This window comes from Melospiza georgiana, chromosome 7, assembly GCF_028018845.1.
Source record: "Melospiza georgiana isolate bMelGeo1 chromosome 7, bMelGeo1.pri, whole genome shotgun sequence".
Lineage (NCBI taxonomy): Eukaryota > Metazoa > Chordata > Aves > Passeriformes > Passerellidae > Melospiza > Melospiza georgiana.
The window spans coordinates 10,932,819-10,955,357 of NC_080436.1; the positions used below are offsets into that span (position 1 = coordinate 10,932,819).

The following is a 22,539-nucleotide window of genomic DNA, read 5'->3' on the forward strand; positions in this document are numbered from 1 at the left end:
CCGCCGCAGCCCAGCCCGCTCCCAACGCCTTTACACGTCGCAGAGCGAGGGAGGGAAGGAGGAAGGGAGGGAAGGAAGGAGGGAGCAGAGGAATGAGGGAGGGAGGCGGCGCCCCGGGGCCCCCCTCAGCGCTCCGGGTCCGCCCGCTTGGGGCGCTGCTGCTCCCGCCCGCCGGCCGCGCGCGACACCAGCGGCCCCGCGGGAGACTCGGCCCGCGCCGGGGGCGTGGCAACGGCCTTGAGTGACGCTCTCACTGACCAATGGTCGCGCCGCAAGCCTGACAGTTAAGTGGGTTCGGCCAATGGCGCGCAGCGGGGGGCGGGCGCGGCGCGGTGCGAGAGGTGCGGCCGGGCGGCGCGGCGGGCAGTCGGCGCGGTGGCGCAGGATGATGCGGCTGTGGCGCTCGGCGCTGCTGCGGGAGCTGCTGCTGCTCGGCCCGCCGGGGGCGGCCGGCGGCGGGGCCCCGGCCCCGGCACCCGCCGCCGGGACCAGGCGCCTCCAGCCGCCGCTCGCCGCTCTCGGCGCTAGCCCGCCTGCCGCCCGCCGCGGCCCGGCGGCGCTGCCGGCAGCGCGAGGTCTGTGCACCCGCTCCGAGGGAGCCTTGGAGGAGCCGGGGAAGGGGGCGCAGGCGCCGTCGCCGACTCCCGGCGAGCCCCCCGCCGACAGCGGCCACAACAATAACCACGGCGGCGGCAGCAAGGAGATGGCCGTAGGCGGCGGCGGGGAGAAGTGAGTGTGGAGGGGGCAGCGGGCGCGGGGGATGATGCGGAGGCGCCATGTGAGCGCCGCCTCCCCCTCGCACGCGTGGTGCCTGCGGAAGGGGCCGGGCCGCGCCGGGCGGGCGCTTCCCCGGCAGGTGCGGGGACCCCGGGGCTGCCGGGTCCATCGCGGCCGTTCTCCGGGCGGTGCGGGCCCCGCTGCCGGCGGCTCGCAGCGGGAGCGAGGCGGGCAGGCGCACGCGCGTGGCGGGGGCGTGCGCGCCGCTCGGGGCTCCGCTCCCCGCGGCGTGCGGCCCGGGCAGTGCCCCGGCACCCCCGGCCATCCCTCCCGCCTGTGTGCGCGGCTGCCGTCCCTGGGGAGGCCCGGCACAGGTGGTAGGGTGCCTTCGGTAGCGCTTCCACTTGGCTAAAAATATTTTTCAAGAGGAGCGAAAGCTGTGGCACCTCGCATTAATTATTAGAGGCAGTGTGCACGGTGCGTAGTGCTGCCTCGGAGGTTTTGCAGCAATGTCTTCTTCTCCGTGGGTGCGTCCCTGTGTAACCTGCCCTAGGGTGACCCAGCCTTGGCAGGGGCATTGGGAACTGGGTGATCTGCAGAGGGCCCTTCCAGCCTTAACTATTCTGTGATCTAGTGCAGCCAGGCACAGATCCGTCTGTGGTGAGTACAGATGTTTATAGGTGCTGCAGGATGTGTGCCTGTGCCAAGGTCCTTGCTTGTCCCTTAGAGACAAAGGTATGTGCAGGTAGTACAATGGTGGGGCTGTATATTTCTATGAAGTTAATATTCCTTTAGTCAAATCGGAAATACTCCTTAAAAAGAAAAACCACCCAAAACCCGTGGGAGACAGGTGTATCAGCTCCAGTTTTTACACCTGGCAATGGATACTCAACCTCAATGGAGGTTGAGTATAATAATGAGGATAATGGTTTGATAGAGCATTCTTTTCTGTTAGTCTTCAGCATTATGCAAGTCTTGAGTATTCATTTCCTAGCATCCCCTGTCTTGATAGTCTGTACATTGGCTGGTTGAACCTGGGTACATTTAGAATCTCAGAAAACCTTTTACAAGAAGTTTGACCGCTTAACTGCCAGCCCCATGAAGACTTCTCCTTTGTATATGTTTGAAATGTACCCCATGGCATTTCTGTAGGCACCCTGTGCTCTGATTATGGGGTGGCATAATTAAAATTAAACCCAAGCTGCTTTCCCAGGCTTTGCTATGCTTATTACCTGGATGAAAAGAGCAAATGACAGAAGAAACAGGGCTGAGAAGGGAGTACCTTGTTTTGACACTGAGCAAAGTCTCTGTTAGTCTAACGCTAAGAGGAAGTCTGGGGAAGATTCCACAAAGCCAGTCAGGAAGCCTTCAGCCCTTAGCTTGTTAATAGTTCTGCTTTTGAGCTGTGGTTTGTGGGGTTTTTTTTAGCATGAACTTCAATATGACAGGTGGGGAGAGAGGCTATGACCTTGTTCTTTCCTGCTTTTTCCCTCCAGATGCATCAGCTACTCAGCCTGGTTCAGTGGGGTACAGCCTGCTTAAAAGGCATCACCAGTTACTTCTGCTGTCAGATGCCTTAAAAAATGCATGCCTGTCAGGTTATGTAACCCTGCAATATAATACACAATCATAACGGGTAGTATTTCTAAATTTATGCCCTTGTTCAACAAATATGAGGTCTCCTCTTTGAATTAGCTCTCTAGATAATGTTTTGGAACAAAAAAAAATATCCTTCTGTAGTTGAATAGGTGTGGTTTATAAAGCCTGCACTTCTGTTTTCAAGCAGAAATACAGACATTAAAAACTTTGGAAAAAACCAGCATGCCAGCTGTGATGGGTTTTTGAGGATATTGCAAAGGTGATTTATTGAGGAGGTAACATGTTAAACCAAGCTGTTAGCTTCCTACAGCTAGCATCAATTAGGGAAATTCTTTCATTTCTAACATGTGTGGTAAAGCTATGTAGTCACAAACCAGTTAAACAATTTAAATAATTTTTGGCTTTTGACAAAAGGATGTATTTGAAAGTCAGATGTTTGTTCTTTAAATCTTACTGCAAAATGAACAGGGAGAAATTCTATAAAGCATCTGGCATGTAGTTACAAACACAGAAAAAGCTAGAAACTTTCTTTTCATTTCAGGTTGTGCAGGAGTTCCTGGTGGCACATCAGTCAGGCTACTAGATACTTTCATTTTTACTTTTCTTGAGGCAGAACTGTGAAAGTCTTCCTTCAAGCATTTGTCAATGGTACATTCCATGTGGAAGTCATTGCTATGTTAAGACAGAGTGCAGGGTTAAGAAGAAAAGTGAGGTTCTTCAAGAGACGGGTGTCTGAACTGCACTGACACCTGGGCTAAGTCACTGCAGTCTGTGTCCTGCTGATTCCAGTGCTTTGCCATCCTTAGTGTCTGAACATTTCAGGGGTGTTTGACAAGTGGATTATGGACCTAACTGGCAATAGCCTTTTTCTTTTTTAGTTAGTGTGGGGGGACTTTTTTTTCCTATTTGATTACAAGGTCATGGTTCTGGGATACTGAAATAACCCATGATGTCAAAAGACAGCAGTAAGGTTTTCCTGTTTATTTGCTTTCCTAACACTCCTTGTGTACAGAGTAGGAGTTGCAAGTAAAAGCCTAAAATGTTCTCTGCAAAGATTACACAGAAATTTAGAACAGTTCAATTCCTCATAGTGAGGATAAATGATGAGGTCTGTGGCTGATGAAATAACTAGTATCCCATTGCATAACCAGATCCTCTGGTGCATTTTTTTCCATAACATCTTCCACCACCTCCTTATCCCTGCTTTACAGCCTTCACACTGTGTATCCAACTGAAACAATGTATTTTGGACAGGAAAAATAACTGAGCTTAAACTGAGAGTGGTCACAGACCGGTAAATTTAATTAATAGGAATTGTGGATTAAAACACATTAGTATCTATGCTCATGCCTGAGTTATTAAAACACAGTAGCCTAAGCCACTCCTCAGTTACAGATGTGTATAATATTTAATACCCTTTGCTTCTGCTTTCAATGTAACTGTTCTTCATTTGTTTTTACTTTCAGTATAAGAGTTCATTTTGTACTAGACAGTAAAGAGATGAAATAGTTTATCTTAGTAGAAGCTATTTCTAAATTAAAAAGGCCTTGATTAAGGTGAGAGGGAAAGCAAAATGTGAGTGACCCTAACTTTTGAAAGCTAAATTGGTCACTTTTTTAGCTAAATTGCAATAGTGCTAGACAGTGGTATATAGAATATCACAAAACAGTTAAACGAAATGGTTTTGTTTTGTTTTGTTTTTAATGACAAGGGAGTGGTAGTGCTCTTTTTTTAAGGGCAGGGATAAATTCTGGGGACACTTTTAAAAATTAATTTGCTTTTACAGACCAGATTAGAGAGGAATAACAAGTAACCAGGCAGTGTTTCATTTTGCTGATACTTCTGATGGAGTGTGGATACAATACTCAGCCCTGTGAGAAACAGAAGTGCACTTTTATTAGACCTTTCATGACTTCTGTAGAGGCCAAGGTTTTGAAGCTAGAGTTTGTTGTTTTTTTTTTACCAGAAACACTCTAGCTACTAAACATGTCTATCTTTGATCTAAGTTTATAAATATGTAGTTTGCTCTTGAACAATGGCAGTTCTTGGGTAAACAGCTGCCCGCCTCTGTTACGGGACCAGTGTTTCACTGTAGGAGTGGACAGAGAGCAGTTGCTGAGTGACTTGACAAGTGTTGGGAGATACAACCAAGATAGACAGCATCTGTAGTATGGTGACAACTTCTTCACAGTGCCTGTCTTAGGTAGAATGGCTGCTGACTGTGACTTGGAGCTTTCATAGAATCCCAGAATAGTTTGGGTTGGTAGAGACCATTTAAAGGTCACTTAGTCCAAACCCCTCTGCAATGAGCAGGGACATCTTCAGCAGCCAGATCAGGCTGCTGAGAGGCTCATGCAATCTGACCTTGAATGTTTCCAGGGTGGGGACCTGTTTCCAGGTCTGGACAGCCTGTTCCAGCATTTCACCACTCTCACCATAAAATTTCTTCATTATATATCTAATATAAAGCTGCCCTCTTTTAGTGGAAAGCCATTATGCCTCATCCTGTTCTGACAGACTCTGCTAAAAAGCCTGTCCCCATCTCTCTTATAGACTCACTCTAGGTACTGAAAGGCTGCACTGAGGTCTCCCAGGACCCTCCTCTTCTCCAGGCTGAGCAACCCTGATTCCTTGAGCCTTACCTCCTAGGGGGACGTGCTCATCCCTCTGGCCATCTTGGTGGCTTCCTCTGGACCTGCTCCAGTGGGCTGATGTCATTCCTGTGCTGAGGGCCCCAGAGGTGACTGTAGTACTCTGTGTGGGGTCTTGGCAGGGTGGAGGAAAGGGGAAAATCCTCTCCTTGACCTGCTGCCCACATTGCTCTGCATGCAGCCCAGGACATGTTTGGCTCCAGTGCCTGTGCCTGGGTTGTGTCCAGCTTCTCCACCAGCACCCACAGATCCTTCTCAGCAGGGCTGCTCTTGGTCTGTTGTTCCCCTGGGATGTGTTGATTGCAGGAGTTACCATGGCCCAGGTGTAGGACCCTGCACTTTACCCCGCTGAGCTTCATGAGGTTCGCACCTGGACAAGCTTCTTGAGTGCATCCAGGTCCCTCTGGATATTGGCCCATCCCTCAGGCTTGTCACCTGCACCTCTCAGCTTGGTGTCTTTGGCAAACTTGCTGAGGCTTCATTTGATCCCACTGTCGGTGTCACTGATGAAGATCTTCAATGGCCCCTGAGGGACCATTGTTTGTGACAGTAATTGTAACCTCATTTTTATGACTGGTGTCATATTTGTTACTAACGCCAGAAACTATTACTAGCAATATCATATCTGTATATCATTTGTTGTTCTGTAAATCCTGTTCTGCATTTTGGCAGTTCTCTCCTGAAGTACAGAGTAAGAATCTTCCACATTATTTGAAATTTAATATTGTTTTTATCCTAGAAATTCAGCGTTTGTTAGAATGAAGTCCCCCCTCAGAATCTGGTGTAGAAATTGGACTGATGCAAAAGGAAGATCTGAAAGAAGGACTGCAGAGTCCTTGTGGTTGGAATTCCTATATTGGCTTTTCTTTGTATTTAAAAAACCAGTCCACCTGTATTGTAGTCCACAGATTAGTATACTACCAAAGAATTCTAGTTGTTCAATAGTCTAGTGCTTTTTTTTTCTTTTTCAAGAAGGTAAAGAAAAACCAAGAGTCATTATTCATGAAATCAGCTAAACTGGAATTTCCACTTAATTTGACTGTGAAAATTGCAAGTTCCCTGACCTGAAAAACAGCTTTTTGCCATGTGTGGAACAGAATTATCTTGCTAAGTGTGTTCACAGTGCCAAAACACATCTTTTAGGTTAAGCAAACATCAGTTACTGACATCACTGATCTGATAAAGTGCAGAGCAAGCCTTTTCACCCCTTTAAACTTTACCAAAAGATGGACTATTTGACAAGGAGCAATTTTCTGTAAATATATTGAATGTCATCCTCTTTGCTTTGGTCGTCTGTGCAGCTCCATTGTTTAATTAGGCTGAGTGACCCAATATTGAACAACAGCAGATGTGAAAGATATGAAAACCACGTTGAGAGGTTTTCTGCTGTGGAAGGTGCACGTCTCTAAAATAGATTAAAATCTTGTGAAGAGGCAGGTAAAATCTTGGTTAAATGGCTGAAGTACTTTTCTGCATCTTTCCAGATACAAATTCCATACTTGGAACAGCTGTAAAATTGAGTAATTGCTCAGAAATGTGTAATTAAATAGGTTATCAGATAACATTTCTCAGTGTGTTTGCTGGCTGGTTTTGCCGGGGTGAAATAGGAAAGTTTCCTCTGCCAGACCTTAAGCAGTCTAGAAATCACTTGTGTAGCAGAGACACTGCTAAAAACATGAAATCTCAGCATTTTGGGGAGCTCAGTTGAATGCTTTGTATAAATGATGAATATGTAGGGGTGTAGATGATGTAACCTAGCATAACTTTTAGAATTAGTTCCCTACAGAATTAGGATGCAGACATCCTAAAGCTTTTGTTGCTGTGTTGGAAGTTCTGGTTCTGTTGGCTTGACTGGACATACAATCCCCAAAGGACTGAAAATGAAACATGCTGCCTGGAAGACCTGAATTTTCTTTAGCAAAAGGGCTGCTCAGTAATTTGCTTGAGGTAGTTGTAAGCGTTTGTCCTGGTTGAATTGCCAGCCTGTCTGTGCATTAGTCAGCCAGCATAATTTAAATAAAAAAAAATAATTCTAGACTGTAAGACAAGGAAAGTTCTGTTGGCTTACAAAGCTGTCTTCTGTTCTTAGTATGTAATACAGGGTTTTAAATTGGAAAATGAGAGGTGATATTTTTTACTACTGGTTTTCACAGCTAGTTACAAGGAAAGGAGGGAGGCAAGGGCAATCTAGAGGTTGTCTTAAATTTATAAGGGTTTTTGGGTACAATCAGATTTTTATTAAAAATTGTGTAAGTATTGGGAGAGGAAAGGATTAAACGTCAGCCAGTAAGATTGCATTGGCCTATCTAGGGTCTGTGCTGAGCTGGAGCATTTTGTTTTTGCAGTTGTAACCCTGTGTTCTGTTATTCAGAGAATTACTAATCTCTTCAAAACTTCAGTGACTAGAATTTGGACCCCCTTTTTGTAAACACATGCATAAATGTATAAAAATACATAAATTGCCATTGAGCATTCTAGTTTCAGGCAATGGTTTCTCTATTGCTGTATAGAAACAAAGTATTGCCAGTATTAATAGATTATAAGATAGACCTTTAAAACTGCTGGTTAAAATAATGTAAGACTGCATACTCTACATTTAGTTACTATCTACATATTTATTTCTTTTGGTTTGATGTGTTTTTGTTTGTCCAACACTGGAACATTGGCTCTTTTGTCTGGAAACAAACCTGGGCACTTCAGGTGACCAAAGAATCAGAATCCCTTTGCTGTCACTGCCCCTCAGTCTGGAAGTGCAGGGGGCACTGCTTACAGGGCAAGTGTAAAGACTTGGGCTCCTGCCTGCTGCAGGGAGCTCTGCAATATCAAGGAATATTTTTATATTTTTTACAGGTTAAATCTGTAAACTTCCAAGGGAAGGGAAAGCTGTCAGTACCACAGCTTTCTGTCGTAGAAGGAATCTGAGTGCTTTGTGTGGTAGGTTTCCTTCAGATTTCACATGAAATGGAGATGCAGGTAATGAAAACCTGCAGGCTAGGGAAGCACATCAGAGTGAAACAGGTAACCTGGGAGAGGGGTGTGTTTACACTGATAGGCACAGTGACCATTAAAGGTGCATCTACACTGGGTTTACTTAGCTAAGTAGGTGTGATGAGAGTCACTCCTTCTGCTTCAGGTGCTCGATTATGCTGCAGATGGCTTTGCTGGTCTCATGGTAACTGATGGGGCTTACATAAGCTTCTAGAAGGATAAGGACTTTAGGACTCCTCTGTGGAGTCCTGAAAATGGGATTGTTTTGAAGAAAGTATTACACATTTATCCTCTCCTTCTCTTGCCTGTAGAACAGTTGGGTCGGTATGCTCTACAACTTCATTATGAGGCATATACGTCCTGGGATCTTATAAATAATTTATCCTCTGCAAGTGACATACCTATCCTTGGTAACATCAAAAAGAGGGATATGTGATTAATCTGCTCCCAAGAAAACCTAAATATAATCTTAGTGGTAAATGTGTGACAGTAAAAATATGACTGAGTTACAGTTAAGAATGTCTGCTGCTGTTAAATCTATGTATGCTGCTTGTAATATTACCATTTTTTTCCTACTTGAAGTCTAACTAAGCTTTGTGTTCACTGATGAAAACGTTCTTTGAAATTAGTGGTAGCAGTGAAAATGTATTTGCCTGAGGATAATGCAAAAATGTGTATAAATAAAAAAATAGTCACTAAAATAATAGATTTTTTTTCTGTTTTCCAGTAAAATAAAACAAGGTCTCCTTCCCAGCTTAGAAGATCTGCTTTTCTATACTATTGCAGAAGGACAAGAAAAAATACCAGTTCATAAATTCATAACTGTAAGTTTACTGTTCCAAAGTGCTGTATGAAAGCTAACTACTGCAAGGTTATTTTAATATTTTAAATGCAAGAATGCAAAGAAAGAATTTCTGTTGTACATGTTTATCTAGAAGGAATGTATTGTTCCCCCCAGTGATGTTTTAGTAGTTAAGTAAGAGAATGAGTATATTCATGTTATTATTCACTTCTTTGATGTGCAAAAGAGTATGCTTGAAAGCAGCTGTGCCTGTGGCATAGCTCAGTAGTATTTGTGCTTGTGTAAAATCTATTTGGACCACTGGATTTCAAATAACATTAATGTTTTGACATAAAATGCAGCCAAAATGGCCAAAGGAAATTGCTAAAGAATCAGTAAAATGTCACAATGTCTCTGTTGATGATGCAGTGGCAGATCTCTTACAGTGTTAAATGCTGAGCAGTAGATAACTTGATTGTAATAAGACATCTTTTCACTTATTAATTGCTGTTTTATTGTAACAGGCACTCAAATCTACAGGATTACGTACATCTGATCCTCGATTGAAAGAGTGCATGGATATGCTGAGACTGACTCTTCAGACTACTTCAGATGGTGTTATGCTGGACAAGGACCTTTTTAAAAAGTAAACTTTCTGTCAATTATGTAATTCTGAATGAATGCTGTCTGTGTGTTACTGAGGGTGTCTTAAGGAGAGACACAAGGTATATAAAGCGATACAAGTTGTTCTCAGATTTCATGCAGCAGACAGGCTGTGTGATCTCCACAAGAGCTTAAATTGTCAGTGTTGTTTGCATGTGTGTCTGAGCCCATACTGCAGCTCCTGGTCAGGTGCCAAACAAAATTAATTGATGCAGCATGAAGTGTTTAGTATGATTACATAAAACTGCTCTCTCTGTATTGTCAGTTTTTAATCAGGAGTTCAGGATGCTGCTTCTGTGTGGTAAGATGTTCAGAAGGATGTATGTAATTCTCAAAGTGAGTGTGAAGAAAACAGTGACATTAAATTTCAGGATAGGTGGGGGTGAGAGGGGTTAGCATTGCTGACATTGGTCTGTTTTGGAAAAGATCTGTGTGCTGTATTTTAGTGATGCTTTTGTTTGGTTATTTTTAGCAAAGTCTGTAGTCAGCTGAAAGTATAAGCACTGTTCACGTTGTCTTCTGCTCATTTCAAGCACCCTTCTTTGCTCCTCTGCTTTACAGCTTTTGTGTGCCAAAAGACTGGAGATGTTGAGGCTCTTAAATTTTGAAATGAAATTTTTAGACTATTTTTCTGTCTGCATTTTTATTCCATTTGCAGGGTAAATCATAATACCTAAAACTTTCTTGCACATACAATTTTCTAAGTACATATATATATATATATAATACATACATTTTATGTACACATAGGTATATAAAATATATACAGTATATGCTTATGCTATACTATGTATTGACATAGCTTATATAAGCATAAATATAAATATAATTTTTTTGGAAATAGATTGAGAAAAAGTTAATGCCTGGATGTGAAACAAAAAAGCCAGTCAACTCCTTAAGCAGATGGACCTTTACCTTGCTTTGTTAAGGTCCTGCATGGACTAACTTTACTCCTGTGTTAAGTTCTAGACCAGGTCTTAATTTTTTAATTGTCAGCCAAGTAAGAACTCTAAATTGTTAGATTCAGAAACCTTCCTGGGTGCATGGATGGATTGGAAAGGAAAAGCCTTTGCTGTTATCTGTTATATTTGTACTAAAAGGCTTATTTGTCACAGTAAAGTGAATTATGTTTTAGGCAAGGGCTCTTCATTTGAAAAATAATTGATTGCTAATTAGCAGGATTATCTTATGTTCTGTGTCACATCTCTGGGATTTGATCCTCTGTGTGAGGACAGTAGTCATTACTGTAACGATTTGTGGAAAGATTACATGGTTGCTTCCTGTGTAGGCAGAGTTTTGAATGTGAATCTTGTTTCACATAGCAAGTTTTTCTCTGCAGTAGTAGAAGGTTCCTTTGTCACCTTTTTTTGTGAATTAAAAACCCCTGAACTTCAGTTACCTGTTTCTTGTAGGGACACTGCATTTATTGTGAAGAGGCTTGCACAGGGTCCCTGTATTTTCTTCTATGAGGGTTTAAGGTGTGAAATATAATAATGTGTCTAGTCAGCTGTACTTACCTCAGGACTTGAAAGCTTCAGTTCCCAAAACATAGAAGTCAGGGATGTAATTCTCCTCTTGAATTTGAATCCAAAGCTGCCAGATCAAATAAAGTATCAAGATTAAGTGATCTGGAGTGGTGGTAGCATAAGTTTGACTAAATCAATCAAGTCCAGTAGAAATTACCTGTAAAATACACCAGCTCATGCACCTGTATTGTCTGTCATTCTGTATGCCTTTTTAGTGGTTCTAAACATTAGGCTGCAGTTTGACTAAAATTGCATTATTTTGAAGTTTTTTTGGCTTTACAGCACTCTCCGCATTAGAAAGAATCTCCATATTACAGGCAAAGCAACTTGGAGTTTTAATCTTTCGTCTGCAGAATTTCATTAAATGAAGATTTCTAGACTGCACATTTCAGAGAGAGTGTTGATAAATTAATGAATTAGCTGTTAATGTTGCATTTGTGTAGCATAATGTGGTCCTTGCAGGGTGAGACCAGGCTGCTGATGAAAGCAGTGCAACATGCTGCTTAGCTTGCTATCAGATTTTTTTTTCTTCCTTTTTTTCCTTTTTGGTACTACTTAATATAATAGTACTCTGTTATAACAATAGTACTCAACAAATTCATCTGTTGTTAGATGAAACTTGGGCTGCTTTATGTAGGGAAGCAGTAATAAGCAATCTGAGTCAGAACTTGAAAAATAATAGATAAACCTAACAAGGTGGTAAAGGAAACAAAGTGATCCTAACTTTGTGCTAAAGAACGAAGATGCAATTTCCAAAACCCTCAAACTGTTGCTTTCAAAGTTGGTTATACAAGTCACGGACAGTTAATATTGATCATAAGACTTGCAGCCAAATCTTCCTAACCAAAATGTATCGGGAAAATTTATAGTTTGAAATTACATTTTTTAAAGCAGGGCAAGAAATACTTGGATTGGGATTTGGCAAGTGAGTTCTGGGGGTTTTTTCAGGCTGAGATTCTAAAGTTTGTTGAAATGGAAGAATGTAAAGTAGCACCTTTTAGAGTACCTATTCTGATCGCCACTAAACTATGCGAGAGATAAGGGCCAAGTTGTTCACAGTATTTGACTGTGGAAAGGTCTTTATTTATCAGTATAATTATTTACTTAATTATAATTATTTACTTTATTTATCAGTATAATTATTTACTTAAATTCCTCCCTATGATCTCTTCCTATTGCTCCACTTCTTCAGAGCCTGAGGCCAGCCATCTCCAGAGAGTTACCTGGAACATAATTAGTTAATTACCTAGGTGGGAGGAGATGTCAGCTGCAGAATTTTAGAGGCTGTCTTAGCTCATGTCCTGCCTGCCTGAAAACTGTCAATCCTGTTTACTGTCCTGTTAAAGGGAGACCCAAGAACTCTGTTATTTTGTCTGTGCACCTATTGTTCTGAATGCCCATCTAGATAACCTGAACCCTTGTATTTAATTTAGTCTCTGAATTCATAGGATTTGTTTGGGTTAAGGAGCACCAGGATAAATACCCAGAGAATGACCTTGGCAGAGCCTGGGAAAAATTGGTAACAATAAGTAAATATCCTTCACCAGCACAGCCATTTCTGTAGTGAGTTTTAATCCCTACATTAAAAGGATTGAACTGCTGAAGTGAGCATCATGGGCTTGGTGTAAATTTTAACTATATAAATGCCCTTCTTGTTTCAGAAACATAATGTCATCTTAAGAGAACTGTATTTCAGTGCACACTGCCTTCTTGTTTTCCAGACTTTGCATAGAATTGTTCTAAAAGGTTTGGGTGAACTTCAGATATTTGTTTTTTCTTATAGGAGGGCTTAATGCTGTCCAGGTAGTACAGACAATGTAGAAGTGCATCTGAAGTTTGAACCTAGTGCATGTTGTGTTGTTAGTCCTTCTGCACACATAGCTGCCATCAGTCTTATTAATTACTTTTGAAAAGGGGTTTTGCACCTGGACTAGGTGACTGTAATTGGAAGCTGTTGGGAACAAAAGTAAACAGCAGTTTTTGCAAGATACAGAAAAAAATGACAGATTGCAACAAAAACAACTCAACTGCAGTTTTCACATAGGCTAAGAAAGCAGCGAGTTACAGCCTGCAGTTTGTAAGGTGACTGTACATCGGAAACTTCAGTTTCTCTTTCACTTTCAGAGGAGTGCTTATCAGCATTTGAAATGGATATCAGTTCAATTTAAGATAAAGTCCTCGAAGTAGGAGGAGTTTAAAGGCCTAGAAAAAGAGAGAGGATTCAAAGGGAAGATAATTCGTAGCATGTGCCTAGATGTTCTTTACTTTCCATTTGCCTGCGGTAATAGTATGTGCCTGCTTCTGTCAACAGTGGCAGAAGGCACGGTGTGAAGGTGTTAACTGTTTGTTTGCTGTCAAACCTGCCTTTGTCCTCCTTGCCCTGGATGGGGCTGTTAATGCCTTTTATCAGGTCGTATTTCAACTGACTTGATAATGCCTGCCAATTGCTCCCCTCTCTCACCCACAGCACACTGCTTTGAGCATGTCTCAGTTTGTGTTTTCATCCTTCCTTCTGTTTGTCCTAGATAAGTCTCTTCCTTTTTACCTCATCGTTTTTTCGCTGTCCCAGATGGGCTGACGTTCAGAGGGTGTGGCCGATAGTGTAACTGTGTTTTCTGGGCTAAAAGGCAACAGAGATTCCTTGAGTACTGGGGATTTGAAACAAGAAACTTGCAGTATGGCTCGCTATTAACTTTTGCTTAGTGCAGGAGATGTTATCAAGTTTTTCCACAGGGTTTTTTCCTTATTAAGAGTGGAATCACATTCCAGTTCGGTCTGTTGGCAGGGTTCGCACCTCAGTTAGTGGTGAAAGGGTGAAATGAGTGAGAGAAAGCAACCCTGAACCTCCCAAGTCTGATTTGTTAGAACCTTTTTTAGACAAGGACTGGGTTAGATAAACTTCAGATAATTTGATCCCAAGAATTGGGTGCTTTAGATCCCTTTTGCAAGCTGAGGTGCTACTTGAAGGCAGATTGGTAATACCTTGCAGTTGAAACTTCAGAAGAGAGCTTTAAGTAGAAAGGAATAAAAATGCATGCAGTAAAGCTATTACAACTAATTTTAAAAAATGGAGTGGCAAATTGGAAAAGTAATATAGACTCCTCCTCTTAGGCATGTAGCTTCAAGGGACTGAAGGTCCTAATTAAATTACATGTAATTGCTTTTTCACGCTACATTGTCCAAGTACTAATAAATGTTTTGAACTTTTTGCAGGTGTGTACAGAGTAATATTGTGTTGCTTACTCAAGCTTTCAGAAGGAAGTTTGTCATTCCAGATTTTATGTCGTTTACTTCCCATATTGATGAGCTATATGAAAGTGCTAAAAAACAATCTGGAGGAAAGGTAATCTCTGTGTAAATTCAACTTCAAACTTCTGTAGATTTTCAGTATTAACCAAATGCATAATTTGTTAAGTAGACAGGTTTTTCTTAACATTTTTTGCAAAATTAAACTGGTAACTTGATGAAAGAGTTTTGAAATTCAGTTATGCCTGCACTGTGTAAACTGTGTTAGAAACAAAGTTCACAGCCTCTAAGAATCTTGTAGCATTTTGATGTTGGAATATGAAAAGAGCATTATTCTTTCTTGATATTACATAAACTATAAAGCTGTTGAATAATTTATCAGACTACACTTAGGCTATAGAAAAATTATGCAGCTCTACACATCTGTCTGGATTGTGTAATGAAAATAATTGTTAATACTGCACATTGGTTAGTAAATAAAATTTATTTTCATGCTTATTTTGCATATGTTAGTTGAAAAATCCCAGACTGTGTTACAAACTAAAAATTTTATATTACTTGAAAATGATGGACATGCTGTTATACAGAACACAGATACCTCTCTGAATAAGCTGAAAATTTTACTTAGAAAAATGTGTTTTATTTGATAATGATCTAGTGAATATAATAATTTCTAATGAAATTTTAGGTATATCAAGTGATAATTTATAGAATAAATCAGTTGTACCTTTATGTATAGAATAAATCAGTTGAACCTTGATATTTATTTTAATAATTGTAGAGTTAAGTATTTTGGATATTGTAATGTGTGTCTATTTCACACTGTGATAGGTTGCTGACTATATTCCACAACTGGCCAAGTTCAGCCCCGATTTGTGGGGGGTGTCACTTTGCACCGTGGATGGACAGAGGTATATTTTAACTTCTACATTTTGTAACTTCTGTATTTTGTTCTTGGAGTAGTTGAAGGAAAGATAGAGGCAATGCTTCTGTAGCAGTAATATTTGGAAGTTGAAAAGCTTTGTCTAACAGTACCTGTGCATCAAGCTGTATAACTTTCTGTATAGGTCACAATGTACTTAAGTGTTAGCTCCTTCTCTGCATTTTAATGTTTTAACTGTAACATTGTTATATAATCTGTGTGTCACTGAAAAAATGCGGATTCATGTTCTTTAAAAAGAAAAAGATGATGTGGGAACTGGACAGAGCTGAATACAATTTTGCTTTTCAGGTTTATCAAGCTTTCCCCTGTAAGGGTGTCTGTAGATCTTAGATCTGGTCAGAGTGATTTTATTTTTCTCAGTATCAGTAACTCAGAGTAGCAGAGACAGTAAGGAGCCTAGATGCAAAGGGATACCTTGCACCATCTAGCTGAGAAGTAACATGAGCTCTGTGTCTCCCTTTGTGAGTACACAATGCAAGGTGCTCATCAGCTCTGCTGACCTGCAGTTTGCTGTGCTCCTGCTGCAGGTTCTGGAAACTTCAATTTTTAGGTGTGTTGTTTGTGAATGGGGCATTCCTGAGAGCATCAGACTTGCTTCTGGTGACTGTGGCTTGGAGTTCATTTTGGAGTTCATCTTGCCACGATCTGTTGAGATCCATATGTTTGCTTATAATTAGCCATATGTTCTGTAATCTCAGGGGAGGAGCTGTAAAAGTAAGCAGAAGTATTTTTTTTCATCTCCCTGTTAAGGTGTCTGAATTAGAATCTATTAATAGTAAAAAACCTTATACTTTAAATTGACATTTTGCTTTGTTTTGGATATTATGTGCTAATGAAAGTTCTTATACTGTTAATTTTTGTAATGCTTAATGTTGTGTAATGTTAGCTTTTATAATGCCAAAATGGTATTGTGATTTTCACTGAAGCCTTCTAGTGTTTTCTGCAAAGAACAGAAGCAAATCCACTCCTGATTTTGCCATCAGACAAGTGACTGCTGCAAGCCTTTTGCTCTCTAGATGTGGCATATGCTGCTTGCATGAGTCACTCTTTGGTGCAGTCTGACATAGATGCTGAAAGTAAGCTTTCCAAAAGATAGCATGTAATAAGTGCTATATCTTTGCCATTATTAAAGGAAATGTAAATATGGCCATTTGATGATTGTGTTCAAATGGCAGAAGCAAGCTATATCTCATCTTTGTTTATATAGACATAAATCAGTATAGTGGCTCTATCTGGGTCAGCTGTACCCTGCTGAATATGTAGGTTGCAGTTGAGTAGGATAAGTGTAAGACTAGAGCTTTGAGGTGATTTTTGCTCTGGTACAAACCCATTTCTGAACTTTGTTTTAATTTTGTTATCTCTGCAGTAGTCAGCAACTGACTTTGTTATTCTTGGCTTATGGAGTCAGTTGCTGACACCTCTAAATCTCATCGTTATATTCTTTAAAATCAGACTTAGTAATAATATACTTTGGCTTTTTGGGATGTTTTTGTTAATAGTCCTTGTATGTTGAAGGATAGATGAAGCATTTAACACTCTACTGCCACAGCTGACAAACAGGAAATTTCAAGGCTGTTCATCTGTGTTTTCCCAGGCATTCTGTGGGTGATACCAAAGTTCCATTTTGTCTCCAGTCCTGTGTGAAACCTTTGAAATATGCGATTGCTGTCAATGATCTTGGCACAGAGTATGTGCACAGATATGTTGGTAAAGAGCCCAGTGGATTGAGATTCAACAAATTGTTCCTGAATGAAGATGGTAAGAGATACATTATACTTAATAATGCAAATACTCAGGTTTAGAAAATTAGGAGGCAAGCCTACACAGTTTTTTCAGTCTTTTTGGTTTTACTGTATCCTCTTAAATATTATATTTATATGTTTTGTCTTATTATTAGGCAGTGTCCCAGAAAATTTTGCTATCAGCAAGGTATACTTGGTCTCTGTTAGTCACTTTTGCCTCATTTAGAATGCTAGTGAAAGATGTTTTATTGCTTCTGTTCTATTTGCTAGTTACTGAGCTGTAGGAAAACCCAAACAGTGCAGGCATTTGAAATTTGTTTAGTTGAGGTGGTAGCAAGAGTTCTAGGTTTCTGTAAAATGGTGGTGAAAGAATCAAAAATGTTAAATTGATTTTAAAAAACATATCACTTGTCAGCCTTCTGAGAAGCAGGTGCTGGTGCCAAAGGCCAGCACTGACTAGTTTCCAGAAGGCAAAATCTTCCCACAGTTTATTCTAAATGGAATTTGGCTACTGATTCAAAACAATGTGTTTATTTTTTTCCCTGTGGCAGGATTATTTTAGCAAGAATTTCTCCTACAGCACTTACCTAGATTATTTATTTTTCATATTATATTATTTTTTAAGCATGGAAATGTTTTTTTTTTTAATTTTATGGGAAAATTTTGATAAAGATGACTCATGTAGCCTTAGAGGAAATACTGGATGTTATCTCTGAAACACAAATGTTTCTTCTAGTGGGTCTGTCTCAGTAAAAGAACAGGCAATGTTTCTGTTGCCATGGTATTGCAATTAATATTTAATTACCAGCATAAGGCTTGGATGACATTTTTGTCAAGGGCTGTATTGAATTCTGACTTAAATATCTGTAGTATTAATATATTAATGATACCTAATTATATCTATTATATTTTAAATAAATGCAAATGATTTATATAAAAATTATTTATTTATACCTTAAAATCCTCTTTCTATACATAAAATTAAAATATGTCTTTGCAATTTATTTCTTCTCTTTTATTATGTTAGTAGGAATACATTGCTAAGAAAGGATTAAGCATTTTGTCAAGTTATGTCATCTTGGTTTTGCTTTCCTAGTTTTTCCAAATACAGTGTTGTACAGTGTGAAGACTTGTCTTGCATATCCTACAAAAGCTCTACTATAAAAAAAGCTTTGATGGTGCTGAAAATTGCCCCTTAATTCCTTTGAACTAATATAGGTGTTCTATATTTTCTCTTTTTAATAACATGACAAAGCGTAGTAATTATTTTCTTCTTTTATTACTACTTTTAAAATTGAACTATTGGAGGAGATGAATTGGGGGGCTGTGATCTTTTCCATTTCTGTTATACTTCCAGAGTGTTTATAAGGCTGTTATACATAAGAGGATTTGGACAATTGAAGTTTTGACCAATGAATATGAACTTAATAGAGAAGACTTAATTGACATGATAGAAAATTGAGTTTTTAAGTATGTACTTCTGTGGCTGATAAGAGAAAAAAAATGCTGGAACTGACCTCCTTTACAGATGGCCTCTTTTACAGTCCTTAAGAAAAGACTAAAACAGAAAGTAGAAGTCTAATAAATAGAAACATTTCAGTAATAGTGAGAGAAAGGGAGGTTGAGTTTCTCCAAGTAAAGGAGGAGGAGGGAAAAGAAGGATTTAAAAGGTTAAATCTACACTTGTAGATTTAAACCACTGTATGAACTTCAGATATGCAGAGTATTTGTGAGTTTGAACATCCATAAATACTTTGAAGACGAAATTTGAAAATAAAAAAAAAAAGTATTTAATCTATTTACTTTCTAAATATTCAGACACAGTTAGATTTTATGTTTGTAATCCAGATTTTATGAAGTGATACACAGGTGTTTGAAAAGTGTTCATGCATCTGAAGGTGTTTTTTCTATACTAACTATATGGAAGATTGCTAAAACAGGATATTCTTGCATTTCATTGTTTACTAGTATTGAGATTCAAGCTGGAAAGAATGAAGAATATTTTAAGACAGTTATAAATTATAGCTAAAAATGCCAACTTACAACAAAAAGCTGTTGCTGTGTTTTGAGTGTGATCTGTGCTGTGTGATGGAAATTTGGAAACTTCTGCATGCTTATGAATATTGACTTTTAAAACTTGTTTTTGAAGATTGATAGTCATAGATAGCTAAGTGCCATTGACCATTGTGCAGTTTTTGAATCAGTATTTTTTCAGATTTGGAGGTAAAAGAACAGCAAATAAAGAGTTCAAACCTGTCATGGTATTAATGTACTGAGAATTGTTTGAAGTTTTCAGATACCACAATGCCCAAAAGTCAACATCCTAGTTAAAAGGCACATCAAAAATGTTAGTTATAAAAGAGAAGGGTAATATGTGGAAGGTAGATGATATGGGAAAAGTAAGATGGGTGATGAGAGGTTTTTGAGATAAAGGAGACACAAAAGCAGGTGATTTATTCAGCAGCCAAGAACAACTTGGGAATGCAAAGATACTGTTAATATGGAGATCAGTGAGGAAAAAGGAAAATAGAAGTGTAGCAGGTATGTGCAAGTCAGCTATGAAGTAAGCTAAATTCTTAAATGAGAGGATTTGTAATTTTCAAGAAAAGAAATGATACCAAACCCCCCCCAAAAAAATTACTGGATTATTAAGTAGCATAAGGCTGAGTGTGTTCTAAGCTGTAAAATATTGTGCTTATAATGGTAAAATATTGTGTATAGTGTTGGATGACAGTATTTTTAAAAGGTTTAATATTATATAATTGCTATTCTGTAATAGTAGCTTCTCAGTCATACTTAAATCTAGAATAGTTTTTCACTTAGGCACCTCACTGGTTTTGTTTGACAAACATGTCTTGGAATATATTTGTAATTGAAAACTTTATTTCACAGACAGGCCTCATAACCCTATGGTGAATGCTGGAGCAATTGTGATCACATCTTTAATCAAGGTAAAAAGTTAATTTTTAGTTTCTCTCTGAGTATTTTAGTAGAATGTAGAAAAAATATTTTGTGCACATTATAAACTATATTTGATTTTTGTCTGCAGTATCTGGTGGCACTTTACTCATTGGCAGGTAGACAAACTGATATTTTGGGAATTGTAACCCTTCCAAATGAATGCAATGTTAGAATGGCAGTTTCTAACAAGTATCAGTGCATCTGAAAAACTCTTTTTCCTTGATGGTATTAGATTTGTTTCCTTCTTTAGCTGCACAACACTTGATATTCTCTTGAGAGTGTTGCCTTCTACTTGATAATTGCTGAGGAAGTATATTTCTCAGGAATATACTTTCTAGAACTCAGAAGTACATTTCTGAGTGTCTAAGTGCTCTTAAAGAGCATAAAGTTACAAGAGTATTTCTTGCAGTGCAGAAGAAATGGAAGATGCTGTAATTTGTACAGGAGCAATGCTGCTATATCTGAATGTCAGCCTTATGTTGAATTTGTGTGTCATTAACATCCTGCACCACTAAATTATGTTGAGCTTCTATGGTACATAGTTGCTTTTGGGATGTAAGTGTGCTTTCATAAACAAGAGTGTTTGAAAAGAGGAGCTTATTTTGCCAAGCACACCAGGTCTGAATGACTTTACATCTTCAGTCCATAATCTTGATACTTTTGGAAAGCTCTATTTTATGTTTTTCCTAGAACAGCTGTATAAATGTCTCGAAGTTGTTAATGGTATAAACTCCATGTAACGTTAATGCTTGCCTGATACTTGACTTGTATTTTCTGCTGGTTTTAGTAGCCATAGGTACAAAAAATTATTTTTTCCTAAGGGTACCTGCATAGAGTTCTGGGGAACATCTCAGTTCCCTGGAATTTTTGAGTTGTGAACTTGATACTGTTACTTCAGAGGTCTGAAAGTCTTGTTTACAATCTGTTTCTTGGTTGCATTTCCAAGTCCATTAGCTACAGTGTGTTTCCTACCCCCTATTTCCAAAAGGTTGATTTTAAAATTACTTAGATCATGATTTTCTGTTATTTTATATTTAAAGAAGGTGTAAGAACTCCTGCTTAAAGACATTTATCTTTGATAGCTGTAGGTGAAAGAAAATGGCCTTAAGTATGACAGGTAAATTTATTCACATTTAATATTTTTTAAAGGTTGACTGAGCATTGAAATTCACTTGGATAATAGTGAATTTTAAAATCTGACTTAACACATTTGTCTGAAATGTTAAAATGTTAGTCCAACTCCAACTTGCCCTACTGATCATAAGGCAAAACAAAAGCCTGTGCCTCTTGTAGAAGGCACGTAGTTCTTGATAAATGGTGTACTTCTGAATAGATAACATGGATTTGTTTAATGCATGCAACTGTGCTATTTGTTAGAAGGATTGGGGATTGGTTTTGCTGGGTTGCTTTTTTTTAACTTTTATTTGGGTTTTCTCTGTAATGTTTTATAAAGAGTATTGCATTGCACTAACGTTTCTGCATGTGGTAACTGCACGTCTGGACTCGTATCTTACTTATCACACCATTATTTGTTCTCAGTGTGATTAAAATGTAGATTTTCTGTACTGCTTTCACTAAGATCCCATTTATCATTTGAATAACTAACCAAGCTAAATATATTCTGAAGGCAATTACATAGAGGGTCACCAGTACAAAACTACTTACTAGTTGTAATTTTTGTGAAGTAACTTCTTTACAGTCTGCAGCTTAACATTATTGCTACTAACCAGTGAAATACATAATTCACATTTGTATTTGATCTAATATCAAACTTACCTTTTTTTCTGAAAAAGGTGGCTTCATTAACTCATGTTTTGCCCTCAATTCCTCTGCATTTATTCATTTTATTTAAGGTGTTACTTACATGTCTTGAAAACAGTGTATGGCTCTTAAAGTACAAGAAAATTTAAATTCACTGTGCATTGCAGATTTATCTAACTATAGCATGTTAATAACCACAGAGAGATTGTTGCTGTATTTCATGGTTAGGAATGCTTTTACCTCCTTTGAGATTCATTATCTCTGTCTGAGAAATGGATCTAAGAACTCTTTCAGTGTTCTCACACATTGTACACATTGAGTTGAGCAGCTATTAGTAGATGTGATCTTGCACCCAGCTGTCCTTGGAGCCTGGCACAGATTATGACTGTGGATGAGGGATGATGCTTGGAGTAATCTCTATCAGAATATATTAACCTGCAATATGTTAACATTTTAGAGTTAAAAAAGGCTCTTGGCATCACATACCCAGCAGTTCTGAGTACTGTCAGAATTTGGTCTTCCTGCCTTGGAACAGATCAGGGAGCTAAACTATAGTGTTACATTGTCTTTGCAATCCATAATAATAAATAATTAGGGGTATGTGCATGTTAAGTGACAGGTTTGTTTGAGTTGCTTTGGCATGGCTGTATCCTACTCCTGTCATCTTAAGTGATTTTCCAACTGCCCTGTGTTTGGGATTATGCTGTATTTACATTTTGGTGCCTTAACCCCTGCCCCTGTTCTAATTGTACATCCATTACACTCCACAGACTGTTCCAGCAGTTCAAAGCATGTGTCTACAGTAAAAATGCTTTAGCAAAAGGACATCCTGCAGGTCACTTTTAATGAAATAAAGTTTAAAAAAAACCTGCTGAGGACCTTTTCCCTTGTTGATAATTGTACAGCCATTTGCCTGTATTGCTAGTTATATAAATGACATAGTTACAACAATTTTCAAATA

General features: G+C 39.2%; 1 protein-coding gene across 1 annotated transcript in view; it reads left to right on the plus strand.

Annotated features, from left to right (window-relative positions):
* The first annotated feature begins 301 nt into the window (after positions 1-301).
* GLS (glutaminase) overlaps positions 302-22,539 on the plus strand; it is a 59,365-nt gene continuing 37,127 nt past the window's right edge. The window contains exons 1-7 of the mRNA XM_058027939.1: positions 302-729; positions 8,683-8,779; positions 9,261-9,382; positions 14,139-14,268; positions 15,003-15,082; positions 16,709-16,872; positions 19,749-19,807. Of these exons, the coding sequence (XP_057883922.1) occupies positions 302-729; positions 8,683-8,779; positions 9,261-9,382; positions 14,139-14,268; positions 15,003-15,082; positions 16,709-16,872; positions 19,749-19,807 (1,080 nt within the window). The remainder of the gene's footprint in view (positions 730-8,682; positions 8,780-9,260; positions 9,383-14,138; positions 14,269-15,002; positions 15,083-16,708; positions 16,873-19,748; positions 19,808-22,539) is intronic.